General features: G+C 34.7%; 1 protein-coding gene across 2 annotated transcripts in view; it reads right to left on the bottom strand.

Annotated features, from left to right (window-relative positions):
- The window catches only part of FSTL5 (follistatin like 5), a 283,314-nt gene that overhangs the window by 79,722 nt on the left and 186,647 nt on the right, over window positions 1-16,945 (bottom strand). For both annotated transcript variants that reach the window (XM_079306656.1, XM_079306657.1), the window contains exon 7: window positions 7,963-8,129. In XM_079306656.1, coding sequence (XP_079162782.1) covers window positions 7,963-8,129 — 167 coding nt within the window. The remainder of the gene's footprint in view (window positions 1-7,962; window positions 8,130-16,945) is intronic.

The raw sequence follows: 16,945 nt of genomic DNA, 5'->3' as shown, positions 1-16,945 counted from the left end.
AGCTGTAGTGTTGTCTGGGTTGCTCTTTCAAGACTTCTTTTCTAAAATAATAACCTGAAAGGCTCAGTATTCTTTTTGTGAACTATAAAACCCTTTCATATAATTCTTTTGAAAGCTGTGAAAAGCATTAAGTCTACTAGGGTAGCAAAACTACTGCAAAATGACCTGGGAAAGTTGGAGAAATAAATATGTAACTAGTAATAAAATTATTCAGAAATGATTCTATTTTTCACCCAGGTGATAGATGTATACAGAAGAAGTGAAATGAGTAAGTCTATAACCGTACATAAAAATCAAACTGCAATTTTTTGATGAACTGGTCAGAAATTAATAGCACAAAATGAATTTGTTAGTAACAGCAATACTGAATGCAGACATAACCTGCACCTTTACATAGATATACAGAAAAGAACAGAGAAAACAGGGAATTTGAACTGAAAGAAAAACTTAAGGAAAATATTATGCGAGTGAAGAAAAGATGCTTAAAAAGTTTTAAAAGTCATCTTGTAACACAAAATATAAAACATCTTTCCACTAATTTTAAAATACAGGGAAAATGGGCAAGAGTGAAAAAAAAGTGGTATGATAAAAGTTCTGGTGCCTGAAAAAAAAAGAACAGTAGTTACTCCTAAATTCAAGCCCCAAATGTACTTGACAGACACCTGGGCAGCTATCCTGCACCACCTTGATTAGCTTTGGGATCTTCCTAACTGAGCCCGCTGGTCTAAGGTACAGGATAGTGCTCCCATCCATTTGTCCAAATCCATCTTTCATTATTCTTTATTGGGAAAGACATGGAGGATAATAAATTCTCTGGAAAAAAGATGGGAATTGATCAGTAACATATATGATTATTATACAGCAGGGAAAAAGATAGTTTTGGGATTCAGAATATTTTTACACCTTCTATAGTTATCTTACAATACCAATGGGCCTTGGAAAATATCACACCTTCAAGTACTTGAGCCAAGTATCCATTCCTAGAGCTGAACTTACAAGACCAAGAACTGTCAAAAATGGCTTCACAAAATCAGTTAGCATTAGATATGTTATTATGAAATGAAATAAAGGTCCCAGGAAGACACGGTTTTAGTCACAGGGAGATGCAAGAGACTTAAAGACCAGAATTGCCTCGAACACTGTCAAGGCAACAGAAGTGACTTTCCACAAGTATGAACTTGTGATAAGCACAGAATACAGGAATTTGCCACAGGAATGTGCTTATTCCAGGACTAGAGGAGCTAAAGTTTGGTTAACATCCTGGTTAATGCATCCAGACAAAAATTCCTGCTATGGCAAACAGTGGGAAGGGAAACAGCTGCTTATACACATGCCACCCTAAGTCATGGAAACATCAGTGACCACCCATGGATACCCACAAATTGGACTGTATAAAAGTGGTATTTCCATAATGATTCTGGGACCCCCCCACCACTGAGAAGACCAGGATGAAGAAGAACCAATGGGACGCCTCTGGATCCACAGTGTGGTGATTATTTCCTTCTTGATCTCTCTCCTTCAGTCCCCCCTGCTCTTTCCTATTTCCTTCTATCTCTGTAGCTCACATTTACTGTTAAATAAATCCATACTACTGATTTTGGCATATGGTCTCATTTGCACCTTAATTCAGGCAGAGGCATTTCTCAACAATTGCATCATAATAAGTGGAGTAGGAAAGAACAAAAGAAAACTGGTATTCAACTCAGGAAATACAAAAGAAAAGGTAATAATGCATCCCACTTAAAAGAAACTGTGTAACAGATAACGGGCAATTCAATAGAGATAAAAATAGAAACATGCTGACTTTGATGAGTCATTGTTAGTCAAATCCAACCACTTCATCAGAAAAATCATTAGAAAATATCTGAGAGAGATGTAACAGGTTTAAGAGATTTCATAAGCATAATGTATAAGGAAAACCTGCAACTAGGCTTAAAGTGAACCTCATATACAAAGAAGTTATACATATACAACTTATATACGTGGTTTTACCACACAAAATACCACATAGAAGATCACACACTGAAATTGTTGCACTGCAATTTACTAATTAAAGCTCAAAATAAAATGATCAGGGTCCAGATTTTGTTCTGAACAAGACTGACAGCTTTTTGCCTATGGCACTGTATTTGATCATTGTTAGACTATGAGTTACTGTCTTCCAAAAAGGATGAGGTTAGGAGTATAACCTCTGGAGGGAAGTAGCTTCTGGGGCTCCGTCATGTCATTGGACCACTACACTTTCCCTCAAACAAGCAATAAATGGCCCATTGCAACACTTCAGGGAGGAGGAAAACCTCCTCAGGAATAAAACGAGCATTGACTGCAAGCAGGCATTCTCCCTTTTAGGACACTTGAGAATAAAGAAATGTACATGAACTTTGAAATTCTTTTTCTTAAGGTTCAAGGTTTAGGAATGGTTTACCCTAATCTAATGCTCCTACTGGAACTTGCTAAACCATGTGGAGTTTGACCATGCCCCCTGCCTCGTGCAGCAGGACAGAGAAGAGAACTGGAGGAACAAGAAAGGCCATGGATTGAGGTAAGAACAATCTACTGGGGATAGCAATGATATAAGACAACAAACAGTAAAAGCATCAATAATAACGACAGATTATATAGGAAGAAGTGAACAATTCATACATGGTTGCTCAGCTCACCTGCTCCCAAACAAACCCCACAAAACATCTGACTGCTCCCTTTGCCATGTTACTCCTTGTGGAAGGGAGCCCTTCCCCCACTCCTAAAAAATGATGTGAGGTGGTAGAGTACTGTCTGGGTCCTAGACATGCTCCCTTCTGGCTACTGTAAAAATTTAGCATGTGTAGTAAGAACCAGGAAACTATTCTGTTTTGAATATTAATTTTTGCTTTCTTTAAATTTAAGTCCTCTAGCTTATATCCTAACTTAAAATAAAAAAAAAAAAAAGGTTACTTTAAAGTGTTGTTTTACGTGATTTGGGGAAAAGATTGAAGAATATTTCCCTGACATTTATGGTTCACCTGAGATTCTGTCAGAAGTACAAACACACATGCACACATCCACACACACATCCACACACATATTTTTCTCAGACAGGGCATCAAATTTCTAACTATTATATTAAAGTCATAACTGTGCTGTATTAAGAACAATTCAACAATGCATAAAGAGAAGCTTTTATGCAGGTCCATACTATCCCATGGGAGAAAATAATGCCAAAAGGAATAATGCATGAGGTTCTCCTGAGATTTTTCTTAAGAATAATAAGACAGAACACAGAATGAGAAGCTGGAAGAAAAAGAAAAGGTCAGATGTCTGGAGCCCTTTCTAGGAAAGGTGCTTAGTGTTTTGGACAATCTGGAAACCTTTCTGTCATTAGTTTCTGATCAGAACTCTACAGAATGGAAGATAGCATGTTCTTTAGAGAATGTTAGCTTTTATTGGCATTCTCTATTACAGTCTTTTGGGTTGTTTTTTTTTCTTGATGGGTGAAGGTCAAATATTGTCTAGAAGAAAATGTCTACTGCCACAAAAAGGGTCCATTTTAATATGCAAATTAATTTTAACAAGATAAACAAATAAGAAGTTTTGAGAAAAAGGTAACATACTCATAACTTCAAAAACCTCAAAATGGAAATATTACATATTTTCCAAGATGGCAGCCTAAAGAAAGATATTATGAGCTTTTACCAAAAGAAAAAAAAAGAAGTTGAACTACACTATTTTGAAAAGTTACTGTTAAACATTGCGTATGGACAAACCATTTCAGTAGATCTTCAATAAATGTAAGTAAAAGGGCCAAGATCTTATGATTGCTCACAGAAAAAGGGCCAAGATCTTATAATTGCTCACATGTATAGGAAAGAACCTGAAGGCAAAGCGGAAATGAACCATTAGAAAAACAATAACATAAAATAAGTTACCAAGACTTTAAAAAGTGAATGAATTAACACTAAAACAATAATATGTATTGCATTTGGGAAATATATCTGCTACTTTTCATACATGGGAATTATTATCTCTAATGAATAGTAGGTTAGATAAAAACAAGAGGAAAGTGGAAAGGCAAATAATATTAAATTCAAGATGCTGAATAACAGCAAGGGAAAAAAAGCCTTTCTATATGTGTACTGAAATATCAAAAAGCCCTGTGATATCAGTTCTGTAGTGAGTCACAACACAGTTGTATTACAATTTAAGTAAAATTTGCAGAGGCATATAATTTTTCATAATTTTCCTCAGATGGATGCTAATTATCCCTGCCACCCATCAGTTTTAGTAAGAAAGGATTAACAGCAAGATGCAGTACTTCTACAAATAGTAGTCATAAGTACCATAAGAAGAGTTGAGGAGTACTAAGGACTTTTAAAATTATCAGCTGGATATTATCTGTAATGCTATTAAGACACACTTCAGAGAACATTTTTAAATATACTATTTAAATATAAATTTCTATTATCATGCTTTGCAAATCAAACATTATTTTAAAATATTTTTAAAAATGTCTTAGAATATACAAGACATTAGTCATTATCGAGACCCATTTTTAGCCATTTCACAGTTGACAGCTTCAGAGATGTTTCCTGCACACTTTCAGTACAGGAGTAGAATATTTTAAAAATATATATAAATTGAACATTCATTTAAAGTTTACATCTGGATTCCTTTTCTTCTTGTTGCATTTTTCCATTTGACAAAACACTAGGACATTATAGTGTTCTAAGTTTGTCCCTCCTCAAAACAAATAGCTTAATTCATATTAAAAACTGGATAATGCAAAACCTTAATGTCTAAGTATGAGCACTTTCTATCATTTACAAAATCACATTGTCATTACTGCTTAGTTTGGTTTCCTATACATGTGTTGGCTTCCAGTTATGTTGATCTTTGATCCATTTTTATTGAAAAAAAATCTCTCTTCCCAGATCAGTGTTTGCCTTGCCATGTTCAGAAAATGTACTGCTCTTTTGTTGGCGGTTGGGTTTTCCCTTCATCGTTGCCTGTGGAATTTTTCCCATTGACTTGCCAAGAAGCTCTGAGGGCTGGGTACTTGAGACAAGGGAGGGGGAACTCCTCTGGTTTTTCGGAGTTTCTTTCAGAGGAACAGAGACACTGCAAGATTAGAATCATGTTAAAGGAGAGTGGGGGCAGTTGCTCTCGCTCGCTGTCAGCTTCGGATGAGGACAGTCGCTGCTCCCACAGCCATAACCCAGCCAGGAGCTGCCTCTTCTTCTGCTGCTGGACCCTGCACCCCTGCCCTGCAGGGTCACCCTGCCATTTCAGCTTGCTGTTTCCGAGAGTCCTGCTGGTGCATCGGGACTGACACTGCTCAGGGTTGGTGAAGCAAGGCCTCTCTTTTCCATCCCTTCCCGCCTTGGACACAGCCGCCATTCCCGCGTGCTCCCCGAGCTCGCGCCACAGCGCCCCCTGCAGCCATGGGGGAATCATCGCACCTGCCCTGCCCGCCGGGAGCCACCAGCGCTCCCTGCCGGCTGTGACGGGAACTGCACCAGAGGGAACGTGCTGCGGCTGAGAGGATGGAACTGGGTTCCTGTTCTGCTTGGTATTAATTCCATAGTTGGTGTTTTGTTTGTCTTGTTATACATATTAGTAAAGAACTGTTATTCCTATCCCCATATCTTTGTGTGAGAGCCCCTTAATTTCAAAATTGTAATGATTCAAATGGAGGGGTTTTATGCTCTCCAATCCATGGGAGGCTCCTGCCTTCCCTAGCAGACATCTGTCTTTCAAACCGAGACATCTTTACACAACATTATTAGTCAAGAGATGCACAGAGGTGGTTCTTGTATGACTGAGTAAATTAAGAATTCCCAGAGTTAGGCAAACATCATTATAGTTTATAAGATAGCCATAGTAAAACTTAGAGTACACTGCCTCTGGGGACATCTTATATTATACAAGGAGTATAGAATCTAGAAATAAATAAAGAGGGATCAAGTCTGTGAAAACAGTGAAAAATAAGATAAATTTTGAAGAAAAGTAGGTCTCGGAAAGAATCTAACCCAATGTCTTTCTCTCCATTCTTTTGCTGTTTCTTCTTTTAATCCAGACACTATTAATTCTTTCTTCCTTCCTATTTTATTTTGTTTGGAAAGACAGATTAATGTCCCACATATATATATATTTGAGCTCTATTAATTTTAGTGTCTCTGTGGATATTGAATCTGACCTTCTCTTTCTGTATTTGAATCGTAACTAAATTGTTAGTATTAAGGGACTAAACTATAAGACAATTTTTGCTTATGAACAATGAGGCTCCTGTGGATCCACTTTACAGATTTGTCCAGCCCTGGGTGGCATCCCATCTTTCAGATGTGTCAAATGCACCACTCAGTTTCTTGTCACCTACAAACCTGTCGAGGGTGCACTCAATCCATTGTCTGTGTCAATGACGGAGATGTTGAAGAGCACTAGTCCAAAGACAGATCCCTGAGGGACACCTCTTGTCACTGGCTTCCACTTAGACACAATTACACAGAGTTGTTGACCATAACCTCTGGCTCACTCCATCCATCCATCCATCCATCCATCCATCCATCCATCCATCCATCCATCCATCCATCCATCCATCCATCAGGATGTTGTGTGGAACTGCATTGAAGGTCTTGCAGAAGTCTATAGAGGTGACATCTGTTGGTCCTGTCTTGTCAACCATTGTCACCACAGGATCATAGAAATCACCAGACTGGCCAGGCAATGGGTCAAGTCCTTCAAGATAAACCTGCTCCAACATAGATGTTCTGGATATCTGCTTCACCAAGGAGTACCTTCTGCTCTTCCAGCACTTATCTCTGCTGATTCTTGCTCTTTTCATTGTCTAATTTCTCTCTCTCACTGTTTTTTTTATGCTCACTGCTGCTCTGCCAATGGTCTCTTGGGACTGGCTGCATACAGCATGCAACACCCCCTTGTCTTTTCCCCTGAGGGTTTATCCTAAGCCTCTCAAGGGACTTAATGCCATCACTCAAGCAAGATGAGCTTTTGAGCTTTCAAATTGTCCTTTATTTTACAAAGCACCACTGTGAGGAAGCAGTTTACTATGAGAACTAATGAAACCAAAAATAAAAGAGAGATGATATGTGGGAACAATTTCCACCTTAAAAATAAAACATTCATTAAAAAAAAAGAAATAAAAATAGACAAACTAGATATTTGATTGTAGCAATATTCTACACACGTAACAGTTCTGGTGATTTCAGACTCACTTGGGCTAGAAAGACAGCACAACTCTCAGTGTAACGATTTGTCCACATTTAGAACTTTGCTAATATAAAATGGCCAAAACAAAGAAGGTATACCCAGAGGCATACAAAATACTGATGAAAGCCTATTTTTAGTATTGCAAGAGGATATAATTCCAATAATAGTTTTTTATTTTCCTCTGTATTTTTAGGTCATGGCAATGTTAGGTGAAAAACCACTTGCCTTCCTGAAAAAAAATTATAAATTATAGTAATATTCCATTTTTCATTCTTTGAGAAGTACTATATACACTTCTGAATGTTTGAAGAAATGTGCAAAACAACAAATTTTATTATGAAATACTCATCTTCTGAAAAATATATTCCTATTGAACTATTATAAAAGAAGATTATTATTATGTACTGTTTGTACATTAAAATGTTCATGTCAGAGATTTTCTCTTTTCTTTTAAATATGTGAAGACTGTAAAATCCTGAATGTATAATGCTGGCTCTATTTTGGGCTGCAATTTAGCCCTCATGTGCTTTTATTGCTATATTTATTGTTTAAATGATTGGTCTGTGAAACGTATTTTCTCTATATTTAACAGGGGTTCAAATACACAGCAAATAAAAAGAGTTTGTCACATATCATTTCAATTTTTTTTTTTTTTTTTTTTTTTAGTATCAGGATTATGTAGATTGTTATGCATCACTTTTCTATTATTTATGAGAAGTTTTCATAAAAAGCTGTTAAATAGAACCTTCTGTTACTTACACTGATATCTTCCAAATCTAAGCTGTTCAGAATGACATTGTTCCTCTTCCAGATGATGGGAGGTCTCAGGGTTCCCTGGATGGCACAACTTAAGACAGCACTCTGTCCCACTGTTGCTGCAGTAGTGCTTATCTTTTGATCTTCAGGCAGATTCAGCTGAACTACATCTGTAAAAAATGTATTGTTTGTAAGATCAATGAGCAGGCAGTTCACGAGCTTAATTAGCATGAACTTTTTGTATACTGGTAATTTAAGAATTTTGACTGGAACAAAAGTAAAAAGAACTTCCAAAAAACCCCAGTAAGTTCAGCGTATTTCATATAAAGGTCAGCATGACATTTCAATTAAATTGACTGACAAGTATCAGCCTGTAAGAAGCAGCATTTAACATGTCAGTGAATTCCAGAGGTAAGACTGTAATACCCATGACTGCATATCCAAACTCAGACACTGGAAGATATCTGACAGCTAAGGCAGGCACAGTGGACTAGTCAGAACCTTTACTCTGTATTTTCAGGCTAATTAGGTAGTCATCATTACTCAATGTTTAAAAAAAATCTTAAAAAAAAATCAGAGAAATGTGATAAGAGTCCAAACCTTGAATCTTTGTTTTCTCTGTTCATCTATGTACCAAATAGCTCCAATATTAACAGAAGGCCCTATGTCACTTTTATGCCCCAGAACTCATTTGGACTCTCGCATAAAAGAGTAGTGATACACCAAACTGATGAAACTGCATACTCTTTCCTCTTGTATAATTGCCTTAATTGTGTAATTGCCTCAGGATGATCAGCTGAGAGTTAGAGAGTCACTTATGGTGAGCCTTACCAAACATAACCTCTTAAAATTCTATATTTGTAAGGATTTTGTCATATTAGACAAAAGAACTATATGGGAACTGAAGATCATCCAAATAAAAATGTTTCTACTCAGCTGCTAAAGCATGAAAAATCTCTATATTTTTGATCGTTCCTTCTTCAAGTAAACTACAAAAGGTATCATGTGTCTTTTCTCTTTGAATTATGAAAACACTTTAATATAAGAGACAGATTAACTCATTCATTATAGGAAAGAAAGAATTTGTAAGGAAGCTAAGATCTTCTATAGGTTCATTTTAATTGCATAAAAGCAATACTTTATAATTAACACTTCCCCCCTGCCCTCTTTCCACCCCCCAAGTGTAAGCATTAGAAAAGCATGAAAGTAAGCTTAGCTGTTTGATAATTAAAGTAAATTATTTAACAATAATTTATTAATTATTTAATTATTTAGTAATTATTTAACAATATTTAGTATTTAGTAATTATTTAACAATAATAATTTTATACTTAGCTCCAAAGTACCCCTGATTCTTTCCTCTTTCAGAAGGAATGCACTCCATGACTCAAAACATGAGTGATAGTGCCCACCAGACATGCCCAAATGAGACTGACCTTTTTTAACTAGATGTATTACCTGACACAATGCCTTACACTAAGGAAAATGAAATGTACCAATTAAATTAAATTGATTCTTCCACTGTTTACTGTACTTTTTACAATCTACAGCTTTCTCTGAAACAATTTAGCTTCTCTGTCACAGGAGGTGGTTCTTTAGTGACACTGTCTTGAAGACTTACTGAGACATAACTGCACTAATGATTCAGACGGCTGCTAATGATTCAGAATTTCTGGTAGCCAACTAACTGTACCCATATTTTGATTCTTTACTTAGCTCACTATACAAAGGTCTCAAAAGTGAGATAAGTATTCTGATATTTCATTTATAAATTTATATTATCTGTGTATTGCAAAGTCACTATTCAATTTAGGAAAGGCATGAAAGAGGGATCATGAAATCAACTGGTATTATAGGGCCGTCTATGAAAACTGCAAACCTTCACACAATAAACTGACATAGGCAATTGAAATTCTACAAGATTTAAAAGTCTTTTTTCAATTAACTTCAGTATTACTATGGATGCCTACATAAACAAGGCCAGTCGCTGTTGCATATGTTTATAATTTTTAATTAGAGGATGACACTAGAAAAGAGAGTATCTCTCAAATATAATGCTTAACATTTCCTACATGGGCAAAGTTTATATTCTGAAATCAAAAGTGAGAGGCTACAATTTTGCTGACACCAAGAGTTCAAATGGGTTTTTTAAATGTCTTGGTTTTAATAGTAATGATAACCTTATCACAAATAATAATTAAGAAAATTATGATAACAACTAGAATAATAATAATATAGGATGATAACAATGATTTTGCCAGAGAAAACTCTCAAATAATTTCTGAAAAATTTCTCAGTATTCAATATTGATGTTGATATGCCATTTGCAATTTTTATCTCATTACTATATCGTAACAAAAGGGCCAAGTGCAGAATTTAAAAAAATAAAGAAATAGTTGTACTAGCTGGAACTAATCAATGCACTGATGTTACATATATTTTCAAAGTTATGAAAAATACCCTATTTTAATAAATGCACTAGAATAACTACTTTTCTGTAAAATCCTGAACATCTATGTAAAAATCTTCATACACTATACAATTATGCATATTTATATTATTATTTAATAGGAAAAAAGGCATGTAAGTTACATTATAGCTTTTCTTATTTTCTTGAGAGAAAATCATTGCACATATTTTCTCCTTATTTTGTGAAAAAAAATTACCACCTAATCCAAAAAGCCCTAAGCTTCGAGGGCAGCACCTGGTGTGGACTCTTTGGCAGGTAACTCCCTGAAAATTCCTGTTCATTAACTGTCTGCAACCACAGTGAAAGAGGCAAACACTGCTGGGGATGGAAGGGGTGTGGTATGTGCTCTGTCAGGTGCACAGAGCAGCATTGTCTCAGAGTCCAGGCACTATGACATTCCTTTGGAAATATAAAAACTAGGCCTCAGGAATCAAATGATGCATTTACCATCTCTTCTTTCCTCCTTGAAAGAAATAAAAAGGGTTCTGGGAGCAAATATTTTCTGGACAGGTACTGAAGTTGTGTCACTAAGAGATATTCCTGACTAGAATGACTCCTAGCTTTCCCTCCATGTTGCCTTTGTAGATCAATAATAAGTGTTTGAAGTTTAGTCACACACATTTTAACATCAAATGAAAAAGCAGAGTAAAGGTTTAGAAAAATTCTTTTTACTGACACGATCACAACACTAAAAAGTAAAGGTGGGTATTGGTTACAGAGCAGTAATAAGTAGCCAGTAGAGACTACATTTTATAGCTTGCTGTTTTTAGAAACAGGGGCCCTCTACTATGGTGTACCATATTAATGAGTTTGTTTGTAACTCCTGCAGATGCAATATCAATCTGCCACACATCCCTGGTTCTTAATTATAAAAGTTACTGGACACACTCTTTCAGATAAAGGGGAGAAAGGAAAGCAAAAAACCCAAACCAAAACAACCCAAGCATTCAAATAAAAGCTAGAAGTATAGTTAAGAAAACACTCAACAGTGTAAAAGTATCTGGTTGGAAATTAAAAAAAAAAAAAAAAGGCTATTATAAAATATGACAAAAGGAGTGGAAGTAGAATAAATACTAACTATTGGGAAGACATTTTAGAACTCTAAGACTGACCAGGAAAAAGGAACACTTACTGAAGAGGCTCAAAAAGACCAAAGATTTTAAACAACAAAGCAATCCTAAAGCCAACCAACCAACCCCAAACAAGTAAACCAAATCAAAACCAATAATTTAAATATGAGATATTCCTGCACTGTTTGAGAGATGTCTGAAAGGGATTGATAAATTCCTGGGCCATTATGCAAACTCCCCTGCCCTTCATCCTGCTTTCCCATCCTGAGCCAAGTTCTTCTGTCTCCTGTCATCTTGTTTTTGTTACTAATGCTATCACTGTATTTGATCCAGCTTGAATTTATCCTTCTTTAAAACACGTGAAAGAAAACTTTACACAATATTTAGGGTTAATGAAGTGTAATATATCAACTAATCCATACCTTCTCCTGAAAGACTTTAGTCAATATGTCCAGTGCAATGGACATTTTCACTCACATCTCATATAGTTCCTCAATTGCCCAGTAAATGACAAGTCCCCACAACTTTCTTCTACTCTGCTCTTTCCTATAGATTACTTCTCAGCCGAAAGTACAATTTCTTACTCGTAACCAAGTATAAGAACTTGTATTTTGTGACATTAATTTTCATATCACTCTTACTGTGCCAGGTTTCCAATTCAAATCTTTAAAAAAATTTGATTCCCAGGTGGTCTTTAGAGAGTTTTAATAATAACTCCTCCTCAAACTGGTATTTTCCTATTCAATTGAATCCATATAATCTCCCTTTCATACAGGCCCTTATTCATTTTATCACTACTAATTTCCATTATTTTAGCTGAATAAACAGATTCTAATATGTAAACATCCCAAGTGCTTTACTGAAAATTATGAAAACACTTTTTTTCTCATTGCTTCTCTTTATCTAGAATCTATGCTATAAAGCTACTTTTGTCTGTCTTTCAAGTTAAAATTAGATAAAATTATGAATAGTTTTTCTATTATAATTTTCTAAGTACTTTCTAATATAAATATATTTGTGATATCTTTCAAAAATATCTTCAGAACTTACTAAAATCAAATGCAAAATGACATCACTCCAACTGAATCCAGAAATACTGCAAATGATGATCAGTTAGATTAGAATGAAAGTGCTTGAACTTTCTCAGTTTGACCAAAATGTAGTCATTAAACTGATGAAGGTGGGAAAACGGAGTTTTCAAAGCTGACATGTTGAAAAAGTATTCCAACAGCTATACAGATAAACAAATAATGGAACTTTATTTTAAGCATTGTTTTCAGGAGTCATACATTGAGTCATACATTGTCATTCTTAGTATAAGTTTTATCAATACTCATTGTAAGTCAAGAGATACAACTATATCATTGCCTTTTAAAACAGAGTGGGGCAATAGGGCTTTGTTAGGGGGAAAAAAGACAGTTGCAAATGTACAGTGCTTTGACCAACAATTCTCTTTTCTTAATCTTACGTACATTGGGACAATGTGCATAACATAGAAGGGTTTGATGGTCTAAATTTAACACATTGAGGGATAGGGTTGTTATACTTGGATTTGAGATTTCTGAAGAAGTTAAATAGTAAAAGCAGGGCTATTTCAGTTCTTTCCCTGAAAAAATCCAATCTCCAACCCCTTTGATGGCCCAAATGACCTGTAGGGAGCTGCACACAATCACAAAAGTCATTTGTGTTCTTAGAATACCAAGCCAGGCTACTAGGAAGAGAAACACTGAAGTATATGAAATTTATTGAGGTTAAATAGTTCCTTACTGTCTTAGGATAAGTAAAAAAAAAAAACAAATAATCACTCTGAATAAAAGGTTTTAAAGGAAAAATGTATGAGAAGAAGTTACATTTGTAGTCTGTGTATCCCTTTAGAATTGATTATGTTGTTAAAGGGAGGAAGGGAAAAAGTTCTTACTCAACTGTAGACTGCGTTGGTTAATTTAATACCATTAACAAATGTGCAATTTGAACCTTCTCATTTGCTTACATAAGTTCTGTGTATTTATTCAAAGCAGTTGCAAAACTCATCTGAGTATAAACTAATGAACATTATAGCAAATGGTACCCACTATTTAAAATTAAGACCACATCAAGCCTGTATTTATTTTGTTTGTGTATTTCAAACATAATCTAGAATAAAACTGCTTTTCAATCCAGGCAAAAAGCCTTTTGTCTATGAACCATGAAGCTTTGTACTTACTGTATAACATTACTTGATGGCTTAAATTAGCTGAAATGCAGCTAGGTAATGTGCTTTTTACTCTTCTGGCATTGATCCCACTTCCCTTAAAATGACATTACAAAAGCTTTTTCATCAGTGTCATTTTGCTGGTCTTTTATAGCAATTTTAAAATCAGCACACATCACCATTAGCATGACTAATTTTGTCATTATCTGCTGTATACTCTGCTTTGAACTTGTTGTAAACATATTATTCAGATATTTAGTAGAATGTTTCAATATGAAAAGTAACAGAACATGGTTCATGAGTGCTTATTCTCTAAGATCTTATGCCAGCAAATAAGTCTTTCTGCTTCCAAACTCCATTTAAAAGCATACACACAAATATGCCAAACAAACAAAACAAAACAAAAAAGACCCCACAACAAAAAAACCTAATGCCCACCGCCCCAAAAAAATAAACAAACACAAAAGCATAAATAACTTTTTCATTACTCCCTAATGTTTTAGCTGCAGAGCTTGGATTAAAATTCAGGCAAGCGTTGTTACAAAAAGCTGAAAACTCTTAATGTTATAACTATCACTTATTCATCTTTTGTCTTCACTGACAAGAGATTTGAAATTTTTTTTTGTTGAAAATATAATATTGTCATAGCGTCTGTTTTTAGGAAGTCCTGTAGAAACCAATTCCATGAAAAAGTTATCAGAAAACATGCAAGAAAACACAATCATTTTTGCACTTATTTATAGTACTAGTCCATGAAATTAATAGGGATTGACATGCCATCCTAGAAAACATTTATTTTATGGGAAAACTTAAAGCTTCTCTTAAAGACAAATGTGAAGCCCCAGGTTTCTGTATCCTCTCATAAGAATATAGTATATTCTATTCAAATATCTAGAAACATTGAGCACTTCCTGCTTTAAAACCACAAAGGATAAAGTAGAATATATCAGATGACCTCTTGCTTCAGTGAATTTAGCATCAAATTCTCTTATTACTGAAACAGCTTTCATCTTTGATCTTCTAGAACTAAAAATGACTAGAGAAGCTAGTAAAAATATCTTTAAATAAAACAAATAAAGTTAAAAATATCTTTAAATAAAATTCCTAAGAATAGCTTGAAATAAATAAAATTTCTAAATAAATTATAGATTATTATATTTAAGAGAAGCTTATAGATACATGTACTTACAAAGTGCTTACCATTGAAGCAAAATCTATGTTATTTAATGGTTCTTTGAAGAAGAAGAATGTCTGTAAACTGTGACAGTAAGAAGTAGCTGAAGGACTTTTCGAGTAATGGGCCACAAGTTAATTTTTCAAGAGAGAAACAGTGAAATGAAGACAAGCAGTTTTATCAACTCTGTCCCTTCCAGCAGAGAAAAATTCAAATCAATGAATAGGATAGCAACTAAAAGCAAACAAAACCCCAAAGAATTTTGCTCCATGATTTGTAGGCATGAATACTATATGTGGCTCTATATCTTCTGTAAGACAGGCAGAAAGCTCAGAGGAAAGACAGTGATCAAGGCATGGAACAGCTTAAATATATATTTTAAAAAATCAAAGAGGCTTGACTTTTTATTTTCAAAATATCAATGATGCAAAGAGCTTTGACAGAAATCATGGATAGTCATGAAAATGCTGGAAAATAATTTCCATGACAACATGATGGCTTATTGTTTCTTTAAACACTGAAAAGTCACCAAAGTAAGTGAGCAGCCAGGTTCAAATTAAAGAATAGTAGTTTGAAGTGATATATCTGAAAAAAAAAATTTTCCAAAGCTTATTACAGATTCCAGAATCTTACACATGCAGATCACACAAACACTTGGGACAAATTATAATGATATTATTACACTTCTCTAAACGTCAATTCAAGTTCATGGTTGAAAGAAAGAACTGGACTGGCTGGACCTAGGACTATAACAGTGATTTTCATAGTGTTAAAGCATGTTTCTTAATTTTACGTGGAAATCACCCAGGAAATAGGATTTCTAAGTTTTCTTTACAGAAAGAAATCTTCTTTAACTGTTAGCTCATTTAGTAAATTAAGTGAACATAATTTAAGGTATTTTAACATTTTTAATGAAACAAATAAATCAACTGCAATGCAGTTGAGTTAATAATCAGTGTGTTACTTCTTGAAAATAATTTTGTCCCTCTGATTTTATTTCTAATTTATTTTAATAGGATTTCTTCTGAATGTCTTTGCTCACACATTTCACGTTTGAACTTTTTTAAAAATATTAATAATGGCAATCATTATTAAAATCAGCTATTATGACTTTTTGTTAATTTCAAATTCACAAGCTGATTAAGCCAAAACAAATTTTCCAAGTTCATTATACACGTGTTTTTAATTTAATTTTTACTTTAATTGAATGGATTTTTCTTCCTATGTCCAGTGACTCAAACTCCTCCTCAAGACCCTATGTTTTACACAAATGTGCTCAAAATCTGTATGTATTAGTTCTTGCCTTATATTCTTGTATTTGTACTACAGGAATACTGAACATGTTTTGAAAAGTATCATTACTACATTTGTTAAGGATATTTACCACACTGCAGATGAAGGGTCTACCCTACAGACTATGTTGTTTTGAGAGCCCTGTGAAGTTGCATTCAATTGTTATGAGAATTTTTGCAGCCTAAGGGAAAACCCGGGTCAACTCCTGATCTGCACAGCTTCAGTGTCTTCTGTTTCAAGGGAAATCAGCAATCTACTTCCATAATGTCAACAGCCTCTTTCTTTCAGGCTATTCATTAGGCATAAGCAAAACAATCCAAACTTTGCATATCCTGATTGACAGACCACTTCTTTCCCTTCATGAAGGAAAACAGAATTCCAGCTTTTATGCATTTAAGTCTCTTGAAGAGACATTAAACAAAGTGGCATATAATAAGCCTCTCTCCCTCCTGTCTCTGCTATCACCTCAGTGGACTGAAACTGTCTGCCCAACCTTAACATATCCTCTCAGTATGCTCTGTAACTGATTTCTTGCATCATTCAGTGAATCCTAAGGGAAATTTCAAAGTTATTGTGATGGGTTAAAATTTGATTTGATGCGTGTTACTAGAATTGCTGATCTGAAAGTAGTCAGAAATGGTATCCTAGGTTTATGTGTATATATAAACTTGCAACTTATATAGAGTCAATATTCAAAGTCAGACAATATATTTTTAGCCTATAAAGTTGCTGCAAAAGTTAATTATAAATTATGTTTAGAAAAGAATCTCCAAGTAAATGAAATAATA

This window comes from Erithacus rubecula (assembly GCF_903797595.1).
Source record: "Erithacus rubecula genome assembly, chromosome: 5".
NCBI classification, from domain to species: Eukaryota; Metazoa; Chordata; class Aves; order Passeriformes; family Muscicapidae; genus Erithacus; species Erithacus rubecula.
This window is presented reverse-complemented; position numbering and strand designations above follow the sequence as displayed.